The 26,862-nt window shown below is 47.5% G+C and overlaps 1 protein-coding gene across 3 annotated transcripts in view; it reads left to right on the top strand.

Annotated features, from left to right (window-relative positions):
* The window catches only part of KSR2 (kinase suppressor of ras 2), a 283,459-nt gene that overhangs the window by 221,225 nt on the left and 35,372 nt on the right, over positions 1 to 26,862 (top strand). For all 3 annotated transcript variants that reach the window (XM_073312611.2, XM_078848923.1, XM_073312610.1), the window contains 2 exons: positions 13,765 to 13,861; positions 23,098 to 23,231. In XM_073312611.2, coding sequence (XP_073168712.1) covers positions 13,765 to 13,861; positions 23,098 to 23,231 — 231 coding nt within the window. The remainder of the gene's footprint in view (positions 1 to 13,764; positions 13,862 to 23,097; positions 23,232 to 26,862) is intronic.

Genomic DNA, 26,862 nt, shown 5'->3' with positions numbered 1-26,862 from the left:
AATTTAAAATGCTTATTAGTATTAATTCTTTTCTCTGTCTCTCTGGGTTTTACACTGCCACCCATCACCTTGGTACCTGAACTCCTTCCACATAAAATTGATAGCAATAGCAAAATTGCTAGTGGATTGCATGATATCTGTGGCACTTGTCTCTTTTCGGGGTAAAAGTCTGACTTTAATTTACTCTCTGTTAGGCTGCTTTGTTTCGGGGTAATTTTTACTTAGTTTTTGGTTGATTGAGGTTCTGTGGTGGAAGGGGGTGTCTGTGTGGTGAGTGTCATCCTTAGGGTGGAAAAAGGTCTTTTCAAAGATGAATGTCTTGCAGCATTTCCCAAGGACAGTCAGACTGGATTCACCTAGATGTGCATGGCATTTAGGCTGCATGCAGCCCTGATCTCTATTGCTCTGTGGGTTGTTTTCCCCCCTTTTCACAGATAGTATTTATCGGCTTGTGCTTCATTAAGTTTCAGTTCAATTTCACATACAGTGTAAAGTCTTCACACTTTAAACTCTGCTATTGGTCAAACTTTAAACTTCTTAAGTGTTCTTCTTGTCTGCAGGATGCATAAACTGTACTGTCACTCTGTAAAGTGGGGAAATAGTAATATTTGTAGTGGGTGGGGGTGGAGTCGCCAGGGTTTATCTTGGAGACATTTTGAGATGCTCGGATAGAAGACACCATAGAAATGCAACGTATTATTAACTAGCCAAATTCCGGCGCGGGTAACTACATTCTGTCCCTCTAAATATCTCTTGCAAGTTCCGCTCTATGGTGGAAGAGTTTTCACTTGTGCTGCTTTGCTCTGGTAAACAGTTTCTGCAATACATCCCGAAGGTGGCTGTAAGTTTGGGGTGTGTTAGTTAGGGGGAGGGGTAGGCTTGAGTCTCCTCTCACCTGCCACAGTTATACAGCTCTGTAACTCCACTGACCGCAAAGGAATTATTCCTGTTTTACATCAGTGTGAGCGAGTGAGGATCAGGGTGATCTATCAAAAATGGTGGAGATGATGGTAAATAATGTTTAAAAATGTGCCCAATTGCCCTGACTTCACTCCAAACTGGAGAACTGTTGAGGGGAAGTGCCCCAGCCCTTCCTCTAAATCGATCCTCTGCAAGTCACTTTTGCTTTTATCCCTTCGTTGATGTCTTCAGCCCACGCTGGTGGAACGTTTATAAAGCAATTTGGGATTTGGTGTGCTTGGCTGAACACTTCTGAAACTCATTTTGAATGGAGAGCACATCCGTAATGATCTGGTTTTAGTAGTTCTAGGAAGATTCCTGCTAGCTGGGGAAAGGATGGAGAGCTGAAGGCTGTTGGTAAACATTTTAAATTACATTGCTTTAAATGTATATTTAGGGGTTGTTGATGGTTATGCGGGCTGGCTGCTTGTCACAGCCATAGCTTCACCGCTGAAACCATGACTTTTAGAGGGTTTTGATTTAAAAAACCTGGGTGTTTTTTTTTACCTGGGCCAGCCTGCCACGGAGTAAGACCCCAGCATGAAGTTGACAAGCTTGGCTCTCCTAGTGCCTGATGCGTGTCTATCTCTGTCTACTGTGTCTGTCTGGAAGTCTGCATGGCTGTCATCTCCATGGCACCTAATCATGCCTGTCAGTGATGTCTCTTGTAAAAGGCAGGACATTGATTTCTATTTTTTATCATTTCCTCATGCCAAACAATTTAAGATTTTCAAATATGATTTGCAACGGTCTCTTACATTCAAATGAAGACTTTTGCGTTTGGTGTGGCAAAGCAGCGCTTTATGGGCCAGTCCAAGGCTTGTTTCGGTTTGGTTTAGAGGGGGCCTCGTGAACAGTGTTGTCAAAGGGTGCAACTGCTTCGCTGACTTCTAGCCTGAATCTTCTAATTCCATGAGAAGGAATTTCCGGTGTACAAGGTGAGCAAGCGGAGTCTATCCGAGGGCACGCTCATTTTATCCCAGCAGTACAGAAAGGCTACAGGTTCTCTGCGAACTGGCTCAGACACAGGCCCTTAGAGGTTCTGGGACAAACTCTGTTTGCATTTTACACTGGTGTAAATCTGGAGTTACTCTGGATTTACTCTGGTGTAACTAAAACCTGAATGTGGCACCATGTCATTAGTTCCATGCTCTGGATTTCCCCCACGGTTTCTCCATGCTCCTCACTTCTAGGGTGCTACCTGTTAGCTGAGTGTCTTTGCAAAGGAGCTATGGTATATCAGACACCACTGTGAAGAGCAGAGTAAGTTAGGTCCTCAAATGACAGAAACAAGGTTGCCAACTTTCTCCTCGCACAAAACCAAACATCCTTGCCCCGCCCCTACCCCACCCCTCCTCTGAGACCCCGCCCCCACTCACTCTATCCCTCCCCTCCCCCCGTCGCTCACTCTCCCCCACCCTCACTCATTCATTTTCACTGGACTTGCTCTGGGTTGGGGTGCGGGCTCTGGTGTGGGGTTGAGCATGAGGGATTTGGGGTGCAGGAGGGGGCTTTGGGCTGGGGGGTGGAGCCAAGGGGTTCAGAGTATGGGAGGGGCCTCTGGGCTGGGGCAGGGGGTTGAGGTGCAGGGCGGGGAGTGAGGGCTCCTGCTGGGGGTGCGGACTCTGGTGTGGGGCTGGGTATGAGGGATTTGGGGTGGAGGAGGGGGCTCTGGGCTGGGGCTGAGGAGTTTGGCGTGTGGGAGGGGGCTCCGGGCTGGGGTATGGGGTTGGGGCCTGGGAGGGGGTCCAGGGTGCAGGCTCTGGGCGGCGCTTACCTCAAGCAGCTCCCAGAAGCCGCGGCATGTCCTCCCTCTGGCTCCTACATGGAGACGTGGTCAGGCGGCTCTGCGTGCCACCCCATCTGCAGGTGCCCCCCCCACAGCTCCCATTGGCTGCGCTTCCGGTGCTTGGGGTGGGGGCAGTGTGCGGAGCCCCCTGGCTGCCTCTATGCATAGGAGCCAAAGAGGGGACATGCCATTGCTTTTGGGAGCCACACAGAGCCATGGTAGGCAGGCAGGGATCCTGCCCTAGTCCTGCTGCGCTGCCGACCGGACTTTTAACAGCCCGCTCAGTGGTGCTGACCGGAGCTGCCAGGGTCCCTTTTCAACCGGACGTTCCGGTCAAACACTGGACACCTGGTACCCGTAATCAGAGAGCCCCGGCTGTCTTCTCACATACCTCTCTCCTCGTGTCTTAACTTGGCAGAGGAGATCAGCTAGAGCTTACAGCGCCTTTGTGCATCGAGGGACAGGATCTCAGCAGAAAGTTCTCAACCCTGGAATTCGCGCACACTCAGTGTAGCGGATAAAGCCAGAGTTGTTGTGCGGAGGTTCATCTGTGGTAGGGGTGTTGTGTCACTTGCTGAGCTGACATTGAGTGGCTCCTGTACTGTACCATTGTCTTTATTGCAAAAGGGCTCGAAGTTTGATTGGGTGTCGCATAGAAAAAAATGCCGAAAAGTTTTGCTCAGCTCCCTGCCTCTGTACATCTCTGTAGTGCAGAGTTCCATGTGCATCCACAATAAGCCAGGCACTCCTTGTTCTGGGGCTAGTGAGAAGAAGCAAGAGTTTGTTTGATGCACAAGGCACCTGCTACTCTGGTATGCATGGGTCGTGAGTTTCTCTTCACTGGCACATTTAACGGTAGCTCAAATCCATAGGGAGTGCTTGCTCAATACAGTAAAGTTGGATTGTGTTTCACAAGCCTGGATTTTCTGTTCACAAACGCAAGTGTATGATTATAGGCCGAGGGTGAGGTGAAGCGAACATTTAGTTATGAATACGCATTTCAGGAGTGAATAAGCCAGTGTTTCTGAAGAGGCATGTCTGCGCTCCTTTTGTTCATGTTGTGAAGCACAGACAATCTTTGTCCTCTTCACCCTGATGTACCCTTGTGATGTGGAGGAACATCTACTCGGGGCTGGGTAGCTATCTCTATCATGCATTTCAACCCAGGTCTCCAGAAGTGAAAAGCGAATACATTATCTGTGCACCCTTGAGGCCTCCCTTTGTTTACATCATGAATGTTATTTGTGCTCTTTGTGCTCATGGAGGGGGACTATTCATGTCAGACAAGAAGTAGGAGGAAACAAAATTGTGGAGAGTTGTCATGAAAAGATTCTGCAGGTGGGTTGTCAGGTGGCTCAGGTGCTGTATAATAGTTGTAAACAAGGCTTTGTGTATTGGTGACTAGCTTCTTCTCCACCAGGAAATCTCTTTGCCTGCAATATTTGCAAGTTTAATTCATTTGGAGGAGTTACTCATCAGCCAATGGAAAGCATGGAGAGCTGAATCACCTGCGTTGATGTATAGTTACTTTCCTTGGGGTCCAGTGAGCTTTTGTTGCAGCATATCCCAGTCCTACATTGCATGGTACTTTGCTTTGTGTGGGTACCTTTTCATGCCAGGCCTGACTTGCACCTGATTACTGCTGCCTAATTTAATATGGACCTAATGTCTAATGTAATGGGCCCAATGAGTTTGTAATCTATCATGCACTTCTAAATGATTGAAGTGATGGGATCTTGTCTGAATAGGTTTCAGAGTAATAGCCGTGTTAGTCTGTATTCGCAAAAAGAAAAGGAGTACTTGTGGCACCTTAGAGACTAACCAATTTATTTGAGCAGAATAGGGACTCAAAAAGTCTGTATTCCCAAGGTTATCTCTGCAGTTCAGAAGTGCTTGAAATGTTTTTTTAAAACTTCATTCTCCCGCAGCTGATCACAACTCACTTTGGGGCTGAGACCAGATCCAGTTCTACTTCATCTCTTCATTTGGTTTATGGAGACGGTTCATGACTTATTTCACTTCCTTACCAAGTTTCTGTCGTGGTCAGTTTTCTTTGGGGGAAAATCTGAATTACACCAAGAAGGAATGGTTGGACGTATAGCTACCGTGATGTAAGGTGTGCTAGGATAGCAGAACAGAGCAGGAAGCATGTTGTGTAGTAGATCATATTATCCTGGTTTCTTGAATAGAGCCATATAAAAGACTCCATATTGAAAAGGTAACAGGGTCAGCTTTTTAGAATATGGCTTACTATTTTGCTCCCACAAAAGTCAGTTGCAAATAACTCATGGCACAAATTTTCACCGGCATTTTTTTTTCAGGTGCAATTTAGATCACTCACTTTCTAAACTACAACAATAACCAGGTTTAAACATGATTGTGGCCAAACTATTTTAGAGCCTCATTTAATTTTCCTTGTTCAGCCTGAACAAAACATGTTTAATATTATGTTAGGCCTGGTCTACACTTGAACATTTTACCCATATAACTGTTTTGATTAGGAGTCTGGGTGGTTGGTTTTTTTAACCAAAATAGTTATACTGGTAAAAGTCCTAATGTGGACACAATGATACTGGTATAAAGGTGCCTGATGCTGATCTAGCTTATTCCCCTTCCTGTATGCGGAAAGTTCCTAAAACCATAGGACTGGCAGGGACCTCAAGAAGTCATCTAGTCCAGTCCCCTGCACTCATGGCAGGACTCAGTATGATCTAGACCCTCCCTAACGGGTGTTTGTCTATACTGGTTATACAGTTATACCGGTATAAGCATGTTTATAATGATTAACTGTGTCCACACTAGAGAGGCTGTTCCCTTTTGGTAGAGCAGTACAACTTTTAAGCATAGACAAGCTCTTAGATAACCATATTTAACCTGGGTATCTATATGGGTTCTCTAATCCGTTATAACCTGCCATTTTTTCCTATCCGTACAAACAATAACATTACAACATGGTTTGGCCATATCCATCTTTCACAGCTGCGTTTAAACCTGTTTGTTTTTGTAGGGTAAATGGGTTGTAGCTTGATAAATACTCGGTCAGTGAGTGTAGATGTAAGTGACTACAAAGGCTGGTGCAAATGCAGAGGATGGGTAAATCTGGAAATCTCCTACAAAACTCCTTGCAGTGTTTTCCTGGTTTTGTTCTATGTGGCGTCACCATGGGAAAGCCTTAGAGAGCCTGCAAGCCAGACTGGTTTGGCCTAAGAGAAGGTTGACACGTTCCACATTATAGGAAGCAAGCCAATGGATATTAAGTGAACTGGGTTAAATGCCACTACATTGATACAACTAAAAGCATCTGACTTTGGACCAAGCCCAATTTGAATGCGAGTCTCTAGCGAGGAAGACTAACGCGTTCTGGAGGTGATGGGAACCGGCGTGTGCATTAATTCCCTCTGCTGGCTGGCATGACGTTAATGAAGGGATGCATTCATTTTCATTTTGTGAAAGAGCATTTTCACAACTGTTCCTTGATTCTCTTTTAATGTGCCCAAGTCTCTCTCTCCTTTCGTTTGTATTCCCTGGTGTCTGACATGTCAGACACGGGCTCAGCACTAGGGCTTCTGAATAAAAACACGAATTTCCCATCTGCACCAGGGGGCTTTTAGACATTGTGGTTTCTGTAACAACTCGATGCAGTGCTTTCTCAGGTATTCATTTCTTTCTTGTAGGAGTGCCAAGATAGCAGATTAGCCTCGCCTTGGTGACGGATTTTTCTTCTCGCTGACCCTGGTGTAACCCCAGCAAAGTTACACTTCACACACACACACACCAATGCGAGTAGGATCAGAATCGGGCCTAATGTGTTTCCATAATCTGTCTGGGATTACAAAGAAGCCCCAGGAGTATGGGTACCCAACTCTCACTGAATCCAATCGGAGTTGGTCATTTAACTCCCTTTGGAAATCCCAGCCCTGGTCATTTATTATATTCTTGTTCAGATATAGTCATCTCTGACAGCCATTAACATGGCAAACGCAGTGAGTTTAGGGTGTACTCTAATTTGCACTCAATGTGGGCATTCAACCTCTCTGTTTTTCTATGAAATATACAGTGTATCTGCCCAAAGTGTTCACCCTGTAATCTCTGAGTAAGACTATGATGTTCTGAGGAGTTCAAGCAAAGCTTAAGCTCTGACCAGCTTAAAAATTGGCCTTCAAATAATTTCACATTCAGAGTCGCATGATTCTGGGGGAGTTGACAACTGTAGAAAGTCACTAATCTGTGCATAGCGAACAGGACTCTTCTTCGCTCTTTGGTTAAGATAGCATTGCTTGCCCATTTTGTTGGCTCTCTTCCATGCTAATTCTTCAGTGCTCTGCTTTATTCGGTCTCTGGTTTTATATGGGCGCTTGCCACTGTGATATCTGAGCAGTAAACACAAATTTACCGGCTGGGGCCTCGTTAGTTGACACCCTTCACACCCCCAACACAAAGCCGGGAAAATGCTTAGTGTTTTCTCTTGCACTTCCTAATATTTGTATTATAAACTTTGGACCGTCAAGCTCAGAGTTTGAGGCTCCTGATCGCCTGGGAGTGGAGTTTTGTGTAAATTATCAGTAAAGGCTACCTTTTTGTCACGGATATTTTTAGTAAAAGTCAGGGACAGGTCACGGGCAATAAACAGAAATTCACGGAAGCCCGTGACCTGTCTCTGACTTTCACTAAAAATATCCCTGACAAAAGGGAGAGGCGGGTTTAGCACCCACTGCCCGTGGGGTTTCCAGGTCCCCCCCACTGCTGCAGTGCTTGGGAGCTCCTGGGTCCTCCTGCCCATGGGGCTGGGCTGCTGCGGGTTCCCCTCACCCCTGGGGAAACTGGTAGCTACAGGGTCGCCCATGCTGCGGCTGGGCAGCTGCAGGGAGTCCCCCCGCCACCCGCTGTGGCTTAGCAGCTGTGAGGTCCCCCCACAAGGGCAGGGGCTGGGAGCTGCAGGGGCAGGACTGTCTGGGAGCTCCAGCCCTGAGGCAGAAAATGTCACAGATGTCAATGGAGGTCATGGATTCTGTGACTTCCATGACCTCTGTGACCTAATCGTAGCCTTAATTGTCAGCATAAATGGGAAAGATTATGCCAAAAAGGTAGAAAACTATTTAAGGTTGGGTGTGGTGGGGTTTTTGTTTTGTTTTTGTTTGTGGGGGGTTGTTTTGTTTTGTTTTTGTTTTTGTTTTTTTGCTATTTTATAGTTTCCTAAAAGGCCAAAGCCGGCATCCATCTCTGAAGTTCTGGCCATCCCACTGGCAGTGGGACTGGCATAATTCTGTTACACAAGGGGGCAGAGAGGGGCTAGGTAGCAGTTGTAGTTATTTATTGCAGTAGAACTTAGGGACCCCAGTTATGGGCCAGCACCCCATTGTGCTAGGCACTGAACAAACACAGAACAAAAAGACAGTCCCTGTCCCACGGAACTTACAATCCAAGTATAAGACAATAGACACCTGTGACACTGGCAGACCAGGTGCCAGCTCATGCCAAGGTCTCCAAGTCTCAACTGGATACTGATAAATACAGAGCTCGAATCAGTCTGGCTCACCTGCATGTTAGTATTGCTAAAATAGGTATTAGAATTATAAGAATGAATTTAGCGTTTAGACTTTATGAATTCTTGAAAGTTTCTGCATGTATTAATCTCACTTATCTGATCTGTATCCCATACTATAAAGTTGTTAATTGAGTGTTTTGCACTGTAAGCCTCCATAACTCTGTAAATCACTAGACAGGAGAGACACACTAACTGGTGTGAAATGCTGCTCTCCAACAGAAGGCGTTATGTCCTGCCCGACAGGGATGGCTCATGGACACCAAACGGACTAGCGTGGAACATTAAAGAGGACAAGTGTCTTTGTTGTTTACTCTCCCATCCCCATGGAGATGAGTCATGCAAGTGAATTCCTCCTGTCAGCTGAGTTTGCAGCTCAGGCAGAAGTGGGGGAGGTAATAAAAACTTCTAGGAAGAAGGAATTGGATCTCTATGCTGCTTGGACTACGAGAGGCAAGGTTTTCTAGGTATTAACCAAGGATCCTCAGCTACTTAGCCTAGGTCAGCCCTAAGAACATATAGAGCTTGCCTATTCTAGAAGCGTCTATTACACTTTGAAATTGAAGCTTGTAACTCATTTGTGTGTGTATGTTTACCTGCTTTAACCTTGTAAATAACTCTCTTATTTCCTTTTCCTATATCATAACTCTTTAGATAGTTTATTGTAGGGTGGCTACAAGTGCTGTCTTTGGTGTGAGAGCTAAAGTGTGACTGACTTGGAGTAAGTGACTGGTCCTTTGGCACAAGGAATAACCTGAATCTGGCTGTGATTCACAGTAGAGACAAGGAGAGTGAGATAATATCTTTTATTGGATCAACTTCTGTTGGGGAGAGAGACAAGCTTTTGAGCTACACTTGAAGTGATTCATGGTGTAAAGGACCATCTATCATACAGGCCCAGCAAGACAGATCTGAGTACCTTAGGGCACTGTCTGTGACTCCATGTTAAGGCTGTTATCATGTCTGAGGAGTTTACACTGGTTGGTTGGTTGGTTGGTGATATGTAAGCACAGCACTCACAACTAACTTGGGGTTTGTGTCCTGGTTCTTATAAGTGTGCCCTGAGGTAGGTACTTACGCTCTTGAGCCACGGCTGGACAGCTTGACAACAACAAATGGACACAACAAGGAAACTATCTAGCATCCACCACGATGGGGTCCTGGTCCATGACTGGGACTCCAAGATGCTACAGTGGTGACCATAGCAATTAATAACCAGACAAAACTGGTCAGTATGAAAAGCATACCTACCGGTCTAATTATTGTCATGTAATCATGCATGCCCCCTCCACGGTGAAGAGCCCAGCTCTGCAGGGGGCTTCCTGCACGGGGGTGGCACATGGGAAGGCTGGAGGAGAGGCAGGGCCAAAGGACGTGTCACTGATTAGATCTGGCCGCCCTCTCTCCTCCAGTGGTGTCCGCTATAGGATAGTGCATGGCCACTGCAGCCGTTGGGCCGGAGTAGACCAGGAGTGGCCACCAATCCGATTTGCAGGCATGGGAGGAGGATGCCTTCTTGCTTTCCCTCCATACGTCCCTCCAGCACCCAGCCTGCCTAGTTAGGCTGGACGTGGAACTCTTGGCCTTTTTTTAGATGCCTAAATGGGAGCTGGACTCTCTCGGAGATGTGGCCCTTAGTGCTGTGCCTAGGAATAGTGGGGTTATTCATGCTTCTCCCTGGTTTGTGTCCTACTGGAAGGAGGCATGAGTTGTTCCTTTTCAGTCGTTTTATTTTTCTTGGCGTCCATCGGGTCAGTGACATAAACCTGCTTGGCAAAGGCCAAGAAAGAGAAACCTTTCAATTTGTTAAGAGCTCTTCTCATTAATTCCAACTGGAGTAATGTCCCAGCTGCACTGAATAACTTCTGAAGCCTCACTGGCCACGTGATTTGCAGAGGCTCGCTGGGACTGAATATGATTGCCCAGGTAATGATTGCCGGGGTCCCTGGGGCAGATGAACTGCCCCATCATTAGCCAGCTGACATGGTGGCCTGAGGATGTGGCCAGTGAAGTTCCCTTCACTCTATAGACCTTAACAGTCTTAGTCTTACAACTTCTTTGGCCCATTATCACCTCACACAGTCTGTCCACTCAACCCCGCTTGACAACACAACCATCCTCTCCGTTCTTCAGACCCTTAGAGTGCAATGGATAGAGTACTGGACTGAGACTCTGGTGATCTGAGTTCTGTTCCTGGCTCCTGCCACAAACCTACTTTGTAACCTTGGTCACGTCACCTCTCTCTGCCCCTGCTCCCCTTCCCACCCTTTATCTTGCTTCTTTAGACAATAAATTCTTCAGAGCAGGGACTGTCCCTACTATAGGTATGTACACTGCCTAGCACAGTGAGCCCCTGATTCCAGGCTGAGACTTCCTGTCACTAATCATTTTTGACTCTGACCTCTGTCTAACCCCCCTCCTCAAGGCTCTGTCTAAATCTTAGCAATTCCTCCTCCGCAGCATTCCAAAGGTTTGGGCTTTCTTGTCTACACACAATGCCAAACCCAACAGAGGCCCTTATCTCCGGCCTTGACTCCTGCACCCTCGGCCTCTCTGGCCTTGACTATTGCAACATCACCTCCTCTGCTGCTAAGATCATCTTCCCAGCCCATCATTCTGACCCCATCACCTCCCGCTGCCCCACCATGCCAGATACAGGCTTCTTGCCCTTTTCCTATTGGCCTTTCCTCATTTAGTCCTACCCTACTCACTGACCTCTTTCAGATCCCTCCTTCAGGCTCAGTGGTATCAGGAAGCCTGAAGAACCCTGGCAGCTGATGACAGCTCGGCAGTGTCAAGCTAGGGCTACTGCCACTCATCGGCTTTTTGGCCTCTGTAAAAGTATCTCCCTGCATGCCTCTAGCTAGATATTGTGCATGCTGCCGGTCCGTGAGAAACAAGGCTCCAGTCACGTTACTCGGGCACCCCATACCCCTTCATTGTGTCTGTTACACCTTGTCTTAAACCACATTTATGAGCTCTTGGGGCAGGGATTGTGTTTCACTACATCTGTACCGCGCCTATCTCAATGGGGCCTCAGCCTGCGTGGGTGCTATCATAATATAAATAAAAATGATGTGATGGGTGAGATTGCTCATTCACCTAGCTGACAGTCAGCTCATTGTATTAACCTATGGCCATATCTACACTACGGGGCTTGTGTCGGCATAGTCACCTAGTGTGTCCACAGCAGATGTTGAAGGAAGGAAGAGTTCTGCCGGTCTAGGAACACCATCTATCCTGCAGGTTTGTCAGCATAGCTGTTTCACTAGGGGGGGTGATTTTATTTTCGCACTCCTAGCTGACATATCTCTGCCGGTCCATGCTTTAATTGTAGACCAAAGCTATGAATTGCCACTTGTGTCCATGCATCTAGAGACTGCCAGGAACATTTAATCAATAGAAATAGATTAGATTAATCACTGAATAGAATAGGAATGAAATGATCTTATAACTCAACCGGTTTGGAACAATAACGATAGTCATGATTAAATGGCCCCTCTATGCGAAAGCTCAACTGCCTGTAGTAACAAGGGCTACGAGGCAACATGGCACCATGGTAGCCAGGGACAGGTTGCAGGAAAACCAAAATCTGCAGCTTGCCCAACCACTGAACCTAAAAGAACGACGGCTCTCGCCCATCAGATATGAATCCTGATTGACCTAGGGCAGTGGTTCTCAACCCATGGGCCACGAGCTGCTTGTGGCCCAATCAGCACACAGCTTCAGCCCATGTGACGTCCTCAGGGCCATACAGGTAGTGTATATATTGTGTGGATGCGGCCCACATAACACAGAGAGCTGCATATGGGCCCACAATGGTAAATGGATTGAGAACCACTGACCTAGGGGCTCTCCAAGGTTCATCTGTAGAAGGAAGAAGGAAGTGCTTCAATTCTGAGTAATGGAGACTTGAGGCCTGGCGAACTTGGCTCATTTTGTCAGTACTCTAGAGCTACTTTAGTTGGGCTGCCCCGCTGCTCACAAACATGGCGTCCAAGTTTCTACTCTCCATAGGGTGACCAGATGTCCTGATTTTATAGGGACAGTCCTGATTTTTGGGTCTTTTTCTTATAGAGGCTCTTATTATCCCCCACCCTGTCCTGATTTTTCACATTTGCTGTCTGGTCACCCAAGCTCTCCACCCACTCTTTGGTGGTGGAGAATTGGCTAATAGCATTTGAGCACATGGGTGTGAATTGCACTGAGTGCTCTCTTTGGACCCATCTGTTCCCCTTTGACTGACTGATCAGGAGAGTCAGGCGATCATTCTCTGTGAAGCTTTCACCTCTGACCTCTTCCCCACCCCATTAGCTGGACCCCAGGATCTCTCACTTTGCAGGGCTGGCAGGGGATCCAGGCCACTCAGTGCTCTTAAGTGATCCAGTAAGTGATATGGACTCAATTGTCCTGAGGTTTCATTCCACTCAGCCTGACCTTATCACACAAAGTGGTAAAGGTAAGTCTTGCACACTCTCCCGAGGATCGGTTCCCAACAGCTACACAGCTGCAAACATCATTTCCACTTAAGACATGGTCTAGAAGTTTTTGAATATTGTCAGTGTTCTGCCTCCACTGTCAGGGTGAAGGAGGAGAAAGATGCTGAAGAAGAAAGGAAGATGATGTGGTGGGTGGGATAAAGGAGTAATTAAAAGCCCAAACTTTTGTTTCATTAACTGTAACAAGATCAAATTAACATCTGTGATTCTTGAAGCCTATTTAAATAGAGATTTTTTTTCCCGGGTGCTCTATTATCCAGACACAGGTATTTAGTCTGTTCTTTCTCAAGTTGCCTGTAATGAGCGTAGGAGGGTATAGACGGGGAAAAAAAGCCCTCTTTCGTGGGAGGAAGTTGAGGCAGAGTCCACCCACATACTCCATTATGATCTTCAAATGTCAATATATTTTTAATTAGTCTATATGCCCCCTTCCCCCTGCAGCTGCTGCTATCAACTGCCTTTGGTAATTAAGGCCCTCTAAATAGATTTTACTGTAACTGGTACAAGAAGGAAAATTGGAGGACATTGTAGAGTGTGCAGGCTTTTCTCTTTCCTCTTTTGGCTCCTCTTAGATCTATGAGAATTTTATCCTGCAGAGGACGCGGTGGAGAGGTCTGCCCAAAAGTCTGATGCTCTAAGCCCAGGAGCTTTCTGACAACTAGGAAATGGGGAACAAAATAAGAGAGAAGAAAGGGTTATCGGATACTGCTCAGGATCTATGTGGTGCTAGCAAAATATACTAGAGAGATAAGATATCTCCCTCCCAGCATTTCAAAGTGGGGGAGAGAGCTCCAAGATTTATTCCAAAGTCCGTTGTCTTTGCTTTGGTATGAAGCCAAAATACTGTATCTATTTTTAGCCCCCTTTACAGGTTCTCTCTTTTTAATCTGTGTTTGGATTTAATGATGTTAGGTTTTTTTTTTTTTTTTTTTAATATCAGCATGTTTATTTATCTCCCCCTCTTTTTCTTTCAGTTTGTGTAAAGGACGGACGCTCTACTCGGTGGTGAGAGATGCAAAAATTGTCCTGGATGTCAACAAAACGAGGCAGATAGCTCAAGAGATTGTGAAGGTACGGTATACCACACGGGCATTCTAGTCTCGCTGGGTGAAACTCCACCACTGCACGTAACTTGAGTTAGCAGACCCTGGCTTTGTTAACACAGGCTTGAATGTCCACTCTTATTTGTAACCCCGGGTTAGGAACTGTTGAACCCTGGTCTCAACCTGGAGCTCCAATGTCTGCACCGCATTATGCAGGCCCGAGTCCAACCACCCATATCCCAGATTTTCTTGCGCCCTCCCAAAATGTGGCTGCACTAGCCCTTTGTTTATGGTGCCGTGTGGGAAAACTTGACTGTCCAGAGGGCAAAGAAAGTCAGCCTGTGGAATTGTGGGATACTTTAGGTGGACTCCCAGAGCACAAGTCAGTGGGGCTATGTCTACACTGCCAAGAAATAGGACTAGAACTCTGGGTCCCACGGTCCCAGGCTTGGATCCTCCACCCCCATGGGGTCCTGGGACCCTGGGTCCAAGCCCTGGGTTAGTGCAATTTGTGTGTAGATGGAAGGGAGGTTAGGCTTGAGCCTGAATTCAAGGGCTTACATTGCAGTGTAAACATACCCTTAGAGGCTGGGCAGGATGACCACAATGGTCCCTTTTGGACTTAGTCTATGAAACTGAAGTCCTACTTAAGCCCTTAAAATGTGGCTTAAGTGGTGCCTAGGTCTTGTGCTGGCTGTCTGCAGGGTGGTGATCTTCACCCGACTTGACCAAATTCATCCTCAGTTTGAAAGACAACAAATTATAGGAGAAATATGAAATATCAACTACTTAAGTACTGTCTGCCAGTTCCTCAGCTAGGGTAAATCAACATCCAGTTGGAAGTTTGGATCTTACTGAAAAATTCTCCATTTTGGCTGTAATTGTTCATGATCGCTGTCCAGAGGGAACTTTTTTTTTCTTACATTCTTAAAATAAATGGAAAGTAAATCAGTGCCGCTACATTTGAGGTGTGTGGGCGTGTTCAAAAACCAGAATACAAATGGACTTCTCCTGCTAAAAATTGCTTGCACCTTTTGCTTTCACAGTGATAACTGAAAACTCAACTTTGACATTTGAAACTTGGCCTATAGAGGAGCATGGTGGGGGAGGAAAATGGGTTGGAAACTAAAAGGTTATGTCTACGCTGGACCTGGAAGGTATCGTTTCCTGCTTGAGTTGAAATCTGTGAGAGCTAATTGACAACAATCCGGATCTTTAGCCAGTGCATGCCAAGGGATGTGCACTGAGAAGCAGAACTGTAAAATCACGCGTGTGCGTGTCTCCGGATGGGAGAGCTTGGAGAGGTTTTTTTTTTTTAGAATGTGCTGCGTATGCTCTGTACAAAGCTTTCGGCCATGTGGAACTTTCTCTGGGTATGTCTGTGCCGGAGCTGGAGGGTATAAATTTCCGGCTCGGGTAGACATACTGATCGAGCAGCATCCTAAGAATGGAAGTATGACAGCGGGAGGGGCTAGCCACCCCAAATATCATCCTGTCCAAGACCCTAGGTATGTCCTCAGGCATCGGGCCCCTCCCTTTGCTGTGGCTACACATCTATGTTTATCATGCTGGCTGTATCACAACTAGCATGAGTATGTCTGTGCAAGCTGGAAATGCCCCTTTCCAGCTCCGGTGCAGACGTGCCCAGAGAAAGCTCAAAACGTTTGAAAGCTTCATACTGAGCATAAGCAGCAAACATTTTTAAAAAGATCCCTCTCAAAGCTCTCTCATCCGGAGAGATGCACACGCACATTTACAGCTGTACTTCTCAGTGGCTGTTCCTTGCCATGCACTGGCCAAAGAGGCTTCCTGTTAGCCCTGCCAGGCGCAGCACTTCCAGCAGGACACCAAGCACCAATGGCTGATTGGTGCCGATCTCCTTACCCGTGTCTCTACGGAGCACTGGCATATGCAGATCTGGAGAGGGACAAACTTTAAAAGCCAGGTTGAGGGATGCAGTTCAGAGCACCTGTGTGTTTCCCCCATCCTCTCATGCATTACTTGCTAGATCTGCGCGGCAATTGTTTGACAAAAAAACATTTTTTGGTTGGAAAATGTGGATTCATCCAAACGAGAACAATTTGGGGGGAAGGGTGAGTTTCAGTAAATGTTGTGTTTTGAAAAATATTTGCAAATCAGTTTCCAAATTGTCAGTATATCCCAGTCTGACTTTTTTTTTGTTTGTTTTTTAAACAAAAGAGTCCCATTGTTATGGTTAGATGACTTTTTGTTTAGAAATGTATGTTAACTTACAGGGGAGGGGGGGTTAAGTTGTTGGGTTTTTTTGTTGTTTTTTTTTAAATTTGAAATCTAAAGGAAATGTTTTGATTGGCCTGATCTGAATTTATTTTATTTTTGGTTTGTGAAAATGTTTGTGATTTTTGGCTTTTTGTCCTGATTCGGGATGGGAAAATGTCTCAAAATCTCAACTTCTCACAGGGTGGGAAAACTATTCCCTGCCCACCTGTGCCCCTGGCATCCTTCACACTTAAAGACGCATGTGTGTGGTGCATGCAGCCTTCCAGTGGTGGTTGTGGTTAGAGAGCTTGGCTTTTTCTTTTAAAAATAAACAAATCAACCAACCCTGGGAACTGAAATGCAGAAACTGCATCCATGCATCGCAGAGACTGCTCAAGACAATCTGCCTCCCTAGGCAATACTTCAGTGTGCCGCCCCCTCCCACCTCCTAGAATAGATTTGCTGAACGCGGAGGGATGATGACTGTCTGTCTGGGGTGGGGCATGGCAAGCCCTCTGATGGGTCTATGGTTATGGTAGAAGGGGCGGGGAGAGGGACATGCTAAGTGCCAGGTTGCAGTGCCACTCTCTCAGGTTTGGCTCTGCTGTCGTCATGACAGAGGGGTGGCCGGGCCAAATCTATGTGAGCACGTTGCGATCTGGCACACCAAGTTACAGTGCTGCTCAGCTTTGTCCTTGCTGCTCCAGGGAGCTGCCTAGTTTGCCTACAGTTACAGCAGCCTCTGGTGCAGCGTGGAAGTTGCACAGTTAAAATCACAAACAGTCCAGGAAATGCTAAGGTTGTTTCCTCTCACTGTGCTGACTGGGCTGCATTGCATGTGAGTGGTTCTCTAGCCCTGTTTACTTTGTAGAACTTATAACCTTTTGAAACACGCAAATGCATGTCATAAAGCAACCTCTACACTCTGCCCAAGTCATGACAGGAGCTTCACTTTTCTCTCCCTGGTTCCGTATTTTCACTTGTGCTCTCCTAATGTTTTAATACCTAGTTTGGGTTTATTTAGGCCCAGATTCAGCAAAGCATTTAAGCACGTTCTGATCTTTAAGCATCTTCTTAAGCCTTATTGAAGTCAATGGGATTTAAGCAAGTGCTCACAGTTAAGCACTTCTGTTTGCCAGAAGCTGGGAATGGGCGACGGGATGGATCACTTCCATCCAGGGGTGTTCGGTTTTGTGTGATTAGAAATTTGGCAGCCCTAGTTCTTATATTCTTAAGCATATCCTTAAGTGTTTTGCTTAATAAGTAGCAGAATTTAACAGCTCAGTTTATCCAAGTTTCTTTGAAATGGCTCGGATTGTGTTTCTGAGGCCTAGTCTAAAAGACAGGCCTCCCCATAATGCTTCCCCTTAGTTTTACACCTTAATGATTTGATTTGAAATCCTTTCAATGATGAGGACAAGCAAAGAGTTAAGATGCAGTTGAAGTCGCTTTATGGAGCTAAGGAAGAATCTCCAAAGATTAAAGATAGGGACCGGGATGGATCACTTCATGATTACCTGTTCTGTTCACTCCCTCTGAAGGACCTGGAATTGGCCACTGTCGGAAGACAGGATACTGGGCTAGAAGGATCCTTGGTCTGACCCAGTATGGCCGTTCTTACTGGGATTGCCAGGTGCCCGGTTTTCGAATGGAACGCCCAGTCGAAAAGGGACCCTGGCGGCTCCCTGCCTTCCCTAGCTCTGTGTGGCTCCTGGAATCAGCCGCCAGGTCCCTGATGCCCCATGGCACATGGCAGCCAGGGAGGTGCCACACGCTGCCTGTGCCCCAGTGCCGGCAAAGCAGCTCCCGTTGGCCTGGAACCGCAGCCAATAGGAGTTATGGGGGCAGCGCCTGCAGACAGGGCAGTGCACAGACCCGCCTGGCCACACCTCCATATAGGAGCTGGAGGGGGGACTTGCTGCTGCTTTCGGGAGCCACCTGAGGTAAGCGCCACCCGAAGCCTGTACCCCTCACCCCCTCCTGTGCCCCAACCCCCTGCCACAGCCCTGGTCCCCCTCCTGCCCTCTGAACCCCTTGGCCCCAGCCCAGAGCATCCTCCTGCACCCCAAATGCCTCATCCTCGGCCCCACCCCAGAACCCACACCCCCAGCCGGAGCCCTCACCCCTTCCCGCACCCATGCCCCAGCCCGGAACCACCTCCTGCACCCCAAATCCCTCTTCCCTAGCCCCACTCTAGAGCCCGCATCCCTAGCCAGAGCCCTCACCCCCCTCCCACATCCCAACCCACTGCTTCAACCTGGAGCCCCCCTCCCGCACCCTGAACTCCTCATTTCTGACCGCACCCTGGAGCCCGCACCCCCAGCCAGAGCCCTCATCGCCTCCTGCATCTCAACCACCTGAGCCAGCCCGGTGAAAATGAGCGAGTGAGTGGGGGTGGGGGAGAGTGAGCAACAAAGGGAGGGGGGATGGAGCAAGTGGGGGGTGGTGCCTCGGAGAAGGAATGGGGCAGGGTCAGGGCAGGGGTGTTCGGTTTTGTGTGATTAGAAATTTGGCAGCCCTAGTTCTTATATTCTTAAGCATATCCTTAAGTGTTTTGCTTAATAAGTAGCAGAGTTTAACAGCTCAGTTTATCCGAGTTTCTTTGAAATGGCTTGGATTGTGCTTCTGAGGCCTAGTCTAAAAGACAGGCCTCCCCATAACGCTTCCCTTTAGTTTTACACCTTAATGATTTGATTTGAAATCCTTTCAATGATGAGGACAAGCAAAGAGTTAAGATGCAGCTGAAGTCGCTTTATGGAGCCAAGGAAGAATCTCCAAAGATTAAAGATAGGGACCAGATCTGTGCAAAGCAAGAAAGAGCTACAGATGTTAACTCTTAGATCTCTAGTGTGCATCAGTGGATCTTTCTTTACTGTACTTAAGATCTGTGGACAGTCTCTGCTGCCGTTCCATCAGGATATCCCCTTCCCTCCTTCCTTAGTGGGTTATTTCACTTTGGCACACAGGCCAGTGTTTTCAAATTTGGGTGCCTGAGGTTAGGCATCTGTGATATACCCAGGGTACAATCCGGACCAGTGGTGGGCAACCTGTGGCCCATCAGCGTAATCTGATTGCGGGCCGTGAGACATTTTGCTGACATTGACCGTCCGCAGGTCCTGTCCGCCACTGTCCTGCAGATCCCCATTGGACGAGAACAGAGATCTGCAGCCACTGGGAGCTGCGGGGGGCTGTGCCTGCGGACGGTCAACATCAGTAAAATGTCTTGCGGCCCATAATCAGATTACCCTGATGGGCTGCATGTGGCCCGCAGGCCGTAGGTTGCCCACCGCTGATCCAGACTAATGAGTAGCTGTGTCACCCCTGCCCTCTAACCTGGGGTGCCCTTTACAATGCCTTGCTTCTGTAGTCTCCAGTCTGGACTGCTCACAAACAGCCTTCAGCGTGCAAATCACTCTCAGCTATGTCTGTGTGTGTGCTGCAGCCAGCCAGCCCTTTGCTCTTACCAGCCTTGATTATACTGCAGGGTGACCTCAACACACTCCCAGCCTTAGTTTTCCCCCCAGAAATGTATGTCCTGTAGTGCCCAGCCCACTCCTGGACAATAGATGTTTATATAAAGTCTGTCATTTCATCAATAGAGATCACACACAAACACACACACACACGCATCTTGTTACCACAAATGGAGTTTCCCAGAAACTTCAATTTAAACACACCAGATTAGATAAAACAAGTTTATTAACCACAAAGAGAGAGATTTTCAGTGAGTACAAGTAATGAGGCATAAAACTCAGAAATGGTTACAAGAAAAATAAAGATGAAACACACCTGGTGCCTATCTTAACAAACTATTTTAAACTCAAAGCAAAGTTTTCTCGCCACATGCTTTCAGCATCACACTGACCGAACTTTGTAGGTCAGGACCCCTTCTCCAGTTCAATGGCTGCTTCCTTTGTCCCTTCTGGTGCAGTGAATCGATGGGCAGAGATGGAGAAAGGAGGGTCCATTGGGGTGTTTGTCCCTCCTTTTTATAGTGTCTGTCCCCCTCTTGGAAAACATTTCCTGCTGAGGTTCAGGAGACAGAGTCTATAGGGAAGGATGTTCCCTGCTGCTTTTCTCTTACCTGTTTGAGCAGCCTTTTGTTTCCCTTCCTGCTCAATGACTTTGTTTACTGCTTAAACTCCGTTTGGAACATGTGTTAAGAACACCATACAGCAGAATCTTATAACTTCACATACAGTGTTGCCACACACATTTTATTAGGACAATAATGATCAGCAAATTATGAGTTTTCAAGTGATACATCCAAAGGCATACTTTGTTCAGAGATTTTTACAATAGTGTGTAGGGTGTGGACACAGGAGTGCCCTAAACGCCCAGGCCTGATTTTCAGAAGCCGACCATCCACAGCTCCCATTGCAAGTGAGGGGCCAACACTCTCCCTGTCCTTAAATTATAGCTGCCCCTGTGCATGTGTCCTTAGCATCCAGGCCAAACTGTGTAGTGGTCAGCCACTGCAGGGGGGACACCATGCTGTATCACCAAACCTTTCACGCTTGGCATGTTGTTCAGTGCAGCCTTTGCTGTGCCTCTGCATTGCACCAAGGCTTTCCTCTCCCAGCCAGCCTAGAAAAGGCTCAGTGTAGCCTGGACCAAGGGAGGAGAGGTGGCTCGGAGTAAGACCAGACGGGGATCCCTGACTGTCCTGTATCGGTCACAGTAATTGGACGACTCTATCCTTTTAGTCGCCTTACTTGATTGAAGATCCTTAAAGCTTATTGGATTATTGGGTGCAAGGGTTCCTGTTGTAATGTGATCCTAGCCAACCTCGGGTTAATTGGTTTAAAAAGCTGAGCCAGCAGGGGGAGCTGACTTTGCACATACACAGGAAGCCTGAGGCAATTAAAATGTAGTACTTAGCAAAGGATGCTTTTATCATTATTGATGCAAAGGCTGGGGGGTGGGGAGGGGGGGCTGTTGGAATCTGGTGTGGGACCTGGGATAACAGATGTGGGGGAGAGGTAGAGAATTTGGGCTGGGCGGCAAAGATGCTGTTTGCTAGCCCAGGGCTTGTTCCACCTTTAGAGAAGTATCCGAGGCAATACGTTGGATAAATTCCTTCCTCCTAAACTGCAGCCCCGGACTGATCCAAAGCAAACAAGTCATGAAGAGCCAAGTCCTCCCCTCAGATACACACATGCACAACTCCCAGGGTGGTTTGAGTGTGTGTCGGAGAGGGGAGTTTGGCTCCCCAGTGCAGGTTCCGGTCCTTGGGTTTGGGAAGTATCTGAAATAGCACGTTCCCTGTGTGTAATACGATAATGCTCTGGTTGAACGGGGCTCCTCTGAAGTTTTATGTATGCAGCATCAGTGCTGTTCCTACAGGAAACTTTTAGCCAAAACCAAGGCTATAAATAACAATGCTTTGCAAAGCCACCTCTTCCTTTCATTGAGAACCGCTGCCTCTTTCATAAACACATGGGTGGCACAAAGGAACAGGAAGAGAATGACCCTTGCTCAGGCACACCCAGTGACTAAGCACTGACTTACCTTAGGATGTTTGCTGTTGTCCACACACCACCCTGGGCTAGCTGTGGCCAAGCCCAATTTCAAAGCCTTTCGCCCAAACATCACCCTTTTTTGGGTACGGCAAAAAACCCTGAGTCTGGACATCTTGCCCAGCAGCTGCCTTCACAGTGCTTCAGTATAATCCTTACAAGTCCCAGTCCCTGGGCCCTGACTCTGATTTTGCTGACTTCGGTCGAAGTTTGGCTGAAAATATCCCTGGGGGATTTGGCCTATAATGAACATTCATAGGTGGTGATTGCTTGCTTACGGTAACTAACTTCTACTGCATGGGCCATTTGGAAGCCGATTGTCACTATAACATAATAGATAGGGGGGGGTGCACGCTTGTGCGTGTGTGTGTGTGAGTGTGAGTGAGCTTGCAAGTGTGTAGAACCTAGCACAGTGATCTTGGTTGGGAGCCACTTAGCACTACTGCAATAAAAACAAATTAATTTCTTTTCTTACCCGTAGTTTTTTGGATTGCAAGAAAGTGAACGCTATTTGTTATGCTGTTGTTTTTTTCTGCATAATGAATTAATCAGGCTGATGAAGTTGGAACCAGCTTAGCAAATAGGCATAAAATGATAACAGAATGGCTCTCTTCTTTGGCAGCATCCAGCCAAGGATCTCAGTACACTTTGTAAACATTAATTGATTCTCACAGCAGCCCTGCGAATTCCTGGCTTATCCTAGTCATCCCCATTTTACAGATGTGGAAACTGAGGCCGAGAGACTCCAAGTGACAAGCCTAAGGTCAGACAGCGAGTCCTGTGCAGCACAGGGAATAGTCATTCCCTTGCATGCCTGGACATCTTGTGACTACCTAAGCTTCTCCTGGGGCAAGGCAGTTCCACACTGCCCTTACACGGGCAATGGCTAGTGGTCATGACTTAGCAGATAGTAACTAGTGAAGCTGCCCCTCTGCATGGCTGCAGGTTCCTTGGTGCAGCAGCACTGTGTGGGAAGAACTGTTTCATTCCCTGTGTCCCCTAGGGCAGAGCTCTGCTGGGGGGTTCACGCTCCCACTGATTCGAGCTTTAGGGTGCAGGAGTGGACTGTGGAGGGCTGAGTGGATCCGGGCTCCTGATATCTTAGTTGCACCCTGCTCATGCTTGCACTAGAGAATAACGGCCCTATGCACCCTGCTGTGTGCCGCCCCAGGGCTGTGTGCAGGGCAGGAGCCAAGGCCGAGGGGTGAAATGATGTCATGTGGTTTTCTCTCACAGCCGAAATTCTGTTTTGCAAGCAAAAGGGGCGATACAAATGTGTGTGCTCCCACCCCTCCTGGACCCCTCGCTTGGACCGGCTCCGCTGCCTGGAAGTGAAGGAGCACTCACGTCTGAAATCCCTTCCCCCTCCATGTGTTTGGTCCATGTAGAGATGGTACTGGAAGCCATCTGTAACCATGCTGCATGCTGGCACGAGCTGGTGTTGTCTCCTCGGGGATCCCAGTTGTTTGTGCCTCCCTTCCAGTTCCTTCTCTCTCCTCTCTTGCAGGGAATGGGGTACCTGCACGCGAAGGGGATCCTTCACAAAGACCTCAAGTCTAAAAACATTTTCTATGACAACGGGAAGGTGGTGATCACGGACTTTGGGCTCTTCAGAATATCGGGTGTTCTGCAAGCAGGCAGGTAGGCTATAGCTGAAGCCTCTGGGGTGCAGGGTATGCTGCTGTGGGTGTTAGTCCTCCACAACGTCATTTGTCTCCAGTAACCTTCCTTTCTCTGCTAATACTGTCCTTCTCTCATCCCTCAACCCTGACCATCTCTAACGGGATAGGCCCAAGGAGGGGCCATGGACCCACACAGGAGTCAGCCATGGAGAAGTGGGTTTGTGGCTCTCTAGACTTGCTTTGGCCTGGGGGAGCTGTGGGGCTGGCTCAGAGAATTACCCTCCTCTTCCTTGTGTTCCCTTTCCCCCTGCAGGGTCACAGTTTGGTTTCTGGGAACCAGAGTGTTGCCAGCTTACCAAGAATGGCCTTTTGAGTCGGTGCCTCCAACCTGTTACCAGGGGAGTGGTGGAGGGAAGGGCAAGGCAAACCACTCTCTAGATGGATTGATGCAGTGGCAGCTTAAAACTCCCAGCACTCTCAGTCACCCTACAGAGGGGATGATTTTGACTCAGAATTTTTCCTGGGGCAGAAGCCATTGTGACTCGCTCTGACCTGCTTTTTCTTTCGGTAGTGATGTACTAACAGGAGGAGTGGGCCTCTTCATTCCTGAGTCTAGGCTGAGCTGGCTGTTGCTGTTGCATTGGGATAGTGAGCAAATACGGAGGGTTATTTGTAGTTAAACCCCAAAGCAGGTGGGCGCTCGCTCAGAATTCAGGTCTAGATACCAACACAGATTGCAACCCAGAGCTCATAGGTCTGTGGACTGCACGTGGGCCCAGTTTTGAGCAAACAGTCCAGTTTATAGCTTCGGTTCACAACTGTGTGAAACGGGCTTCCCTGTGATTTTGGTGCTGTGCCGGAGGGCATTTCTTAGGGCCATCGTGTCACCTGTTGATGTGATGATAACGCCTAGCATCTTTAAAGCCTGTTAATCAACCAATCCTCACAACTAGAACTGGGGGACATTCTTTGGACAAATAATTTAGTTGCCAAGAAATGCAGTTTTCAGTCAAATTTGCTGAATAATTTTAGCCACAAACATTTGGGGGGGGGAGGGGGGCTACATTCACAAGGGACTTTGGCTCATCACCATTCACAAGACAGGAGGTATTTGGTGTGGTGCCCCCCAGCTCCTACCCCTTATAACTTTAGCCCAGTGACACTCACTTGGAAGGTGGACACCTGGGTTCAGGTCCCTGCTGTCCTGAGTGTCCCACACACTGAGCTGAAGGTTATTCAGGTGCCAACACCTCCTCCTCCTTTGCTTTCATGAAAAAGGTTAAAAATGCTTAACGTTTTGTTCAACCCAAAACTACATTTTTTCCAAATTTTGGATCCAACAAAAATTCCCCCAAAATCTCATTTTCACCCCAAAAGAACCTTCATTTTTTTAAAAACTGCCAGTGAACCAAAAATCAATGATTTGCACAGCCCCCTTGTTGGGTATGTCTTTTTCTCCCCATTTCACTACGGGGCGATTGAGGCAGAGAAGCTGTGACTTGTCCATGGCTGTACAATGAGTCAGGGGCGGGAGCTGGGATTGGGGAATGTCCTCACTCAAGCCTCAGCTCAGTTTCACTAGCCCGTGGTAGGTACCCTGCCTCACCCAGCCAGTAATCCATGTGCTGCAGTGATTTACCTGTTCTGTCCCACAGCTACGGTTCCTACATGGAATCAAGTGATCAAAGCCCTCCTTAGTGTTCCTTTCTTAGCCAGAGCCTTGGAAAACGTGGCCCTAATTCTGCAGCAGGAAAATTTTTGCATGCTGTCTGTGGCTGCACTGGGTACATTTCAGTCTGGATCGGCCATGTCATAGAACCGAGGCGGTGCGTCTCTGGGTTTGGAATGATTTCGGGCTGCCTCCAGGAGAAGGGTTTCGTCTCCTTGCTTTGGCAGTTGAATTGCTTTGCTGGTTTTAAGACTGAGAACCATGAGTTGTAATAGAGCAACTGGAATTCTGGACCAGAATGTTGGGGCGGGGGGATCCCTCGGTGGCTTCAATGTCACTTTCAGAAGAGGACAACTCATGTTACAGTGGACAGGTGTTCATCCATTATAGCTCCCAGAGATAACTGTTCTCTGCACTCCCCCCCCCCTTAGCATTGTGTTCCCCAGAGAAGTGGCTTTGACTATTTTATTTATGCACCTCATGTGCAGCTCTTGTGGTCTGTCCCTGCAGATGATCTCTTCTCTGATGAGAAGCACCAGTCCAAAGAGGACTGCAGTGCTGCAGCAGCTGGTTCCCTTCACCTAGGCCAGAGGAGCATAGAACAAAGTCACTTCCAAATTCTTCCTCCCCTGATCTCTTGGTCCTCTATCGATGATCAGCTCTAGACCAGTCTATGCTGCCATCAGTGAAGATGAGAACAGCTGAAGGCAAACTCCACTTTAAGTGCCTCCTATTTTAGATTTAACTTCTTGTATTTTTAAAAAATTCTTCCTATATTAAAAAAAAAATAAAACCCTCCGTATTGTAGAGATTTGTTGCGGTTAATTATTGCTTTATTGCAAAGCCGCCTGTGAGATAAACTGCAGATTTTAATCTTTTTTTAATTATAGTGTGTCAAAGTCAGAGGATTAAAGAGAGAGATAATGAGCCACCTATCTCTATCCCCCATCCCTCTTGCCAGTGTCAAGTTAAGTGGTTAACTGTGTGATGAGCGTTTTTCTTACCACTTGCATGATTAGATCATTGCCAATTTTTAGCACAAACTTTTTTCCCAAAGCTTTAAAAGTCCTAGGAGTACAGCTGTTTTGGCACTTTCCACACTGTATCTGCAAATGTGATACACTAGCAAATGGTGTTTCATGTCCCACTTTAGTGGCTGGGCCACTAGAAGATAATAACTTACTACAGCTACCTGCTAATGAGTTTACTCGTTAGGCTGAAGTGGTGGTGATCTGTGTCCTCAGACCAAAGATTCCAAGTTCAAACCCCACTATGATTACAAGGGGTGATTACAGAACTGATCCTCCACACATTGGCTTGTTCTGATTGATGCTTTGTCTTACTCTTTTTAGATAGTTCCTGACCCCAAAGCAGTCCATCCCTTAGACAGTCACAGTAGGTGTTCTTCCATCCATTGCCTGGGTGGCTGATGCCTTAGACCAATGTTTCCCAAACTTGGGATGCCACTTGGTCAGGGAAAGCCCCTAGCGGGCTGGGCCAGTTTGTTTACCTGCTGCGTCTGCAGGTTCGGCTGATCGCGGTTCCCACTGGCTGCGGTTCGCCGCTGCAGGCCAACGGGGGCTGCAGGAAGTGGCGCGGGCCCAGGGACATACCGGACTGTGTATGTTACAATAGTGCCCAGAGTTAGGGTGACAACCAGTGTGTACACCTCGTCCTGGGATCTGGAGGAACCGCACACAAACACAAACTGAGGATGTTTGACCCTATTGGCGGTGTCCGGACAACACGTGAAGAAGTTAATCTTGCACTGATAGATGAACCCAGGACCATTCTAGTTAAATGTGGGTGTGAGGGTCTTGTTGCATGTTTATATAGTGTCTTTCTTCCCAAAGGCTGTCAAAGCACTTCATAAGCTGTACCCGCCAGTCGAGGCGGGGATGCAGCTAAGCAATGCCAAGCAGTAAGACGGAGTGGAGGGAAGGTTCAGCCAGGACAACAGAACAAACCTGGTTTTATGCAC

Source organism: Lepidochelys kempii, chromosome 15 (assembly GCF_965140285.1).
Source record: "Lepidochelys kempii isolate rLepKem1 chromosome 15, rLepKem1.hap1, whole genome shotgun sequence".
Lineage (NCBI taxonomy): Eukaryota > Metazoa > Chordata > Testudines > Cheloniidae > Lepidochelys > Lepidochelys kempii.
Note: the sequence above shows the minus strand (reverse complement) of the source record. Positions and strands in the feature narration are given on the sequence as shown.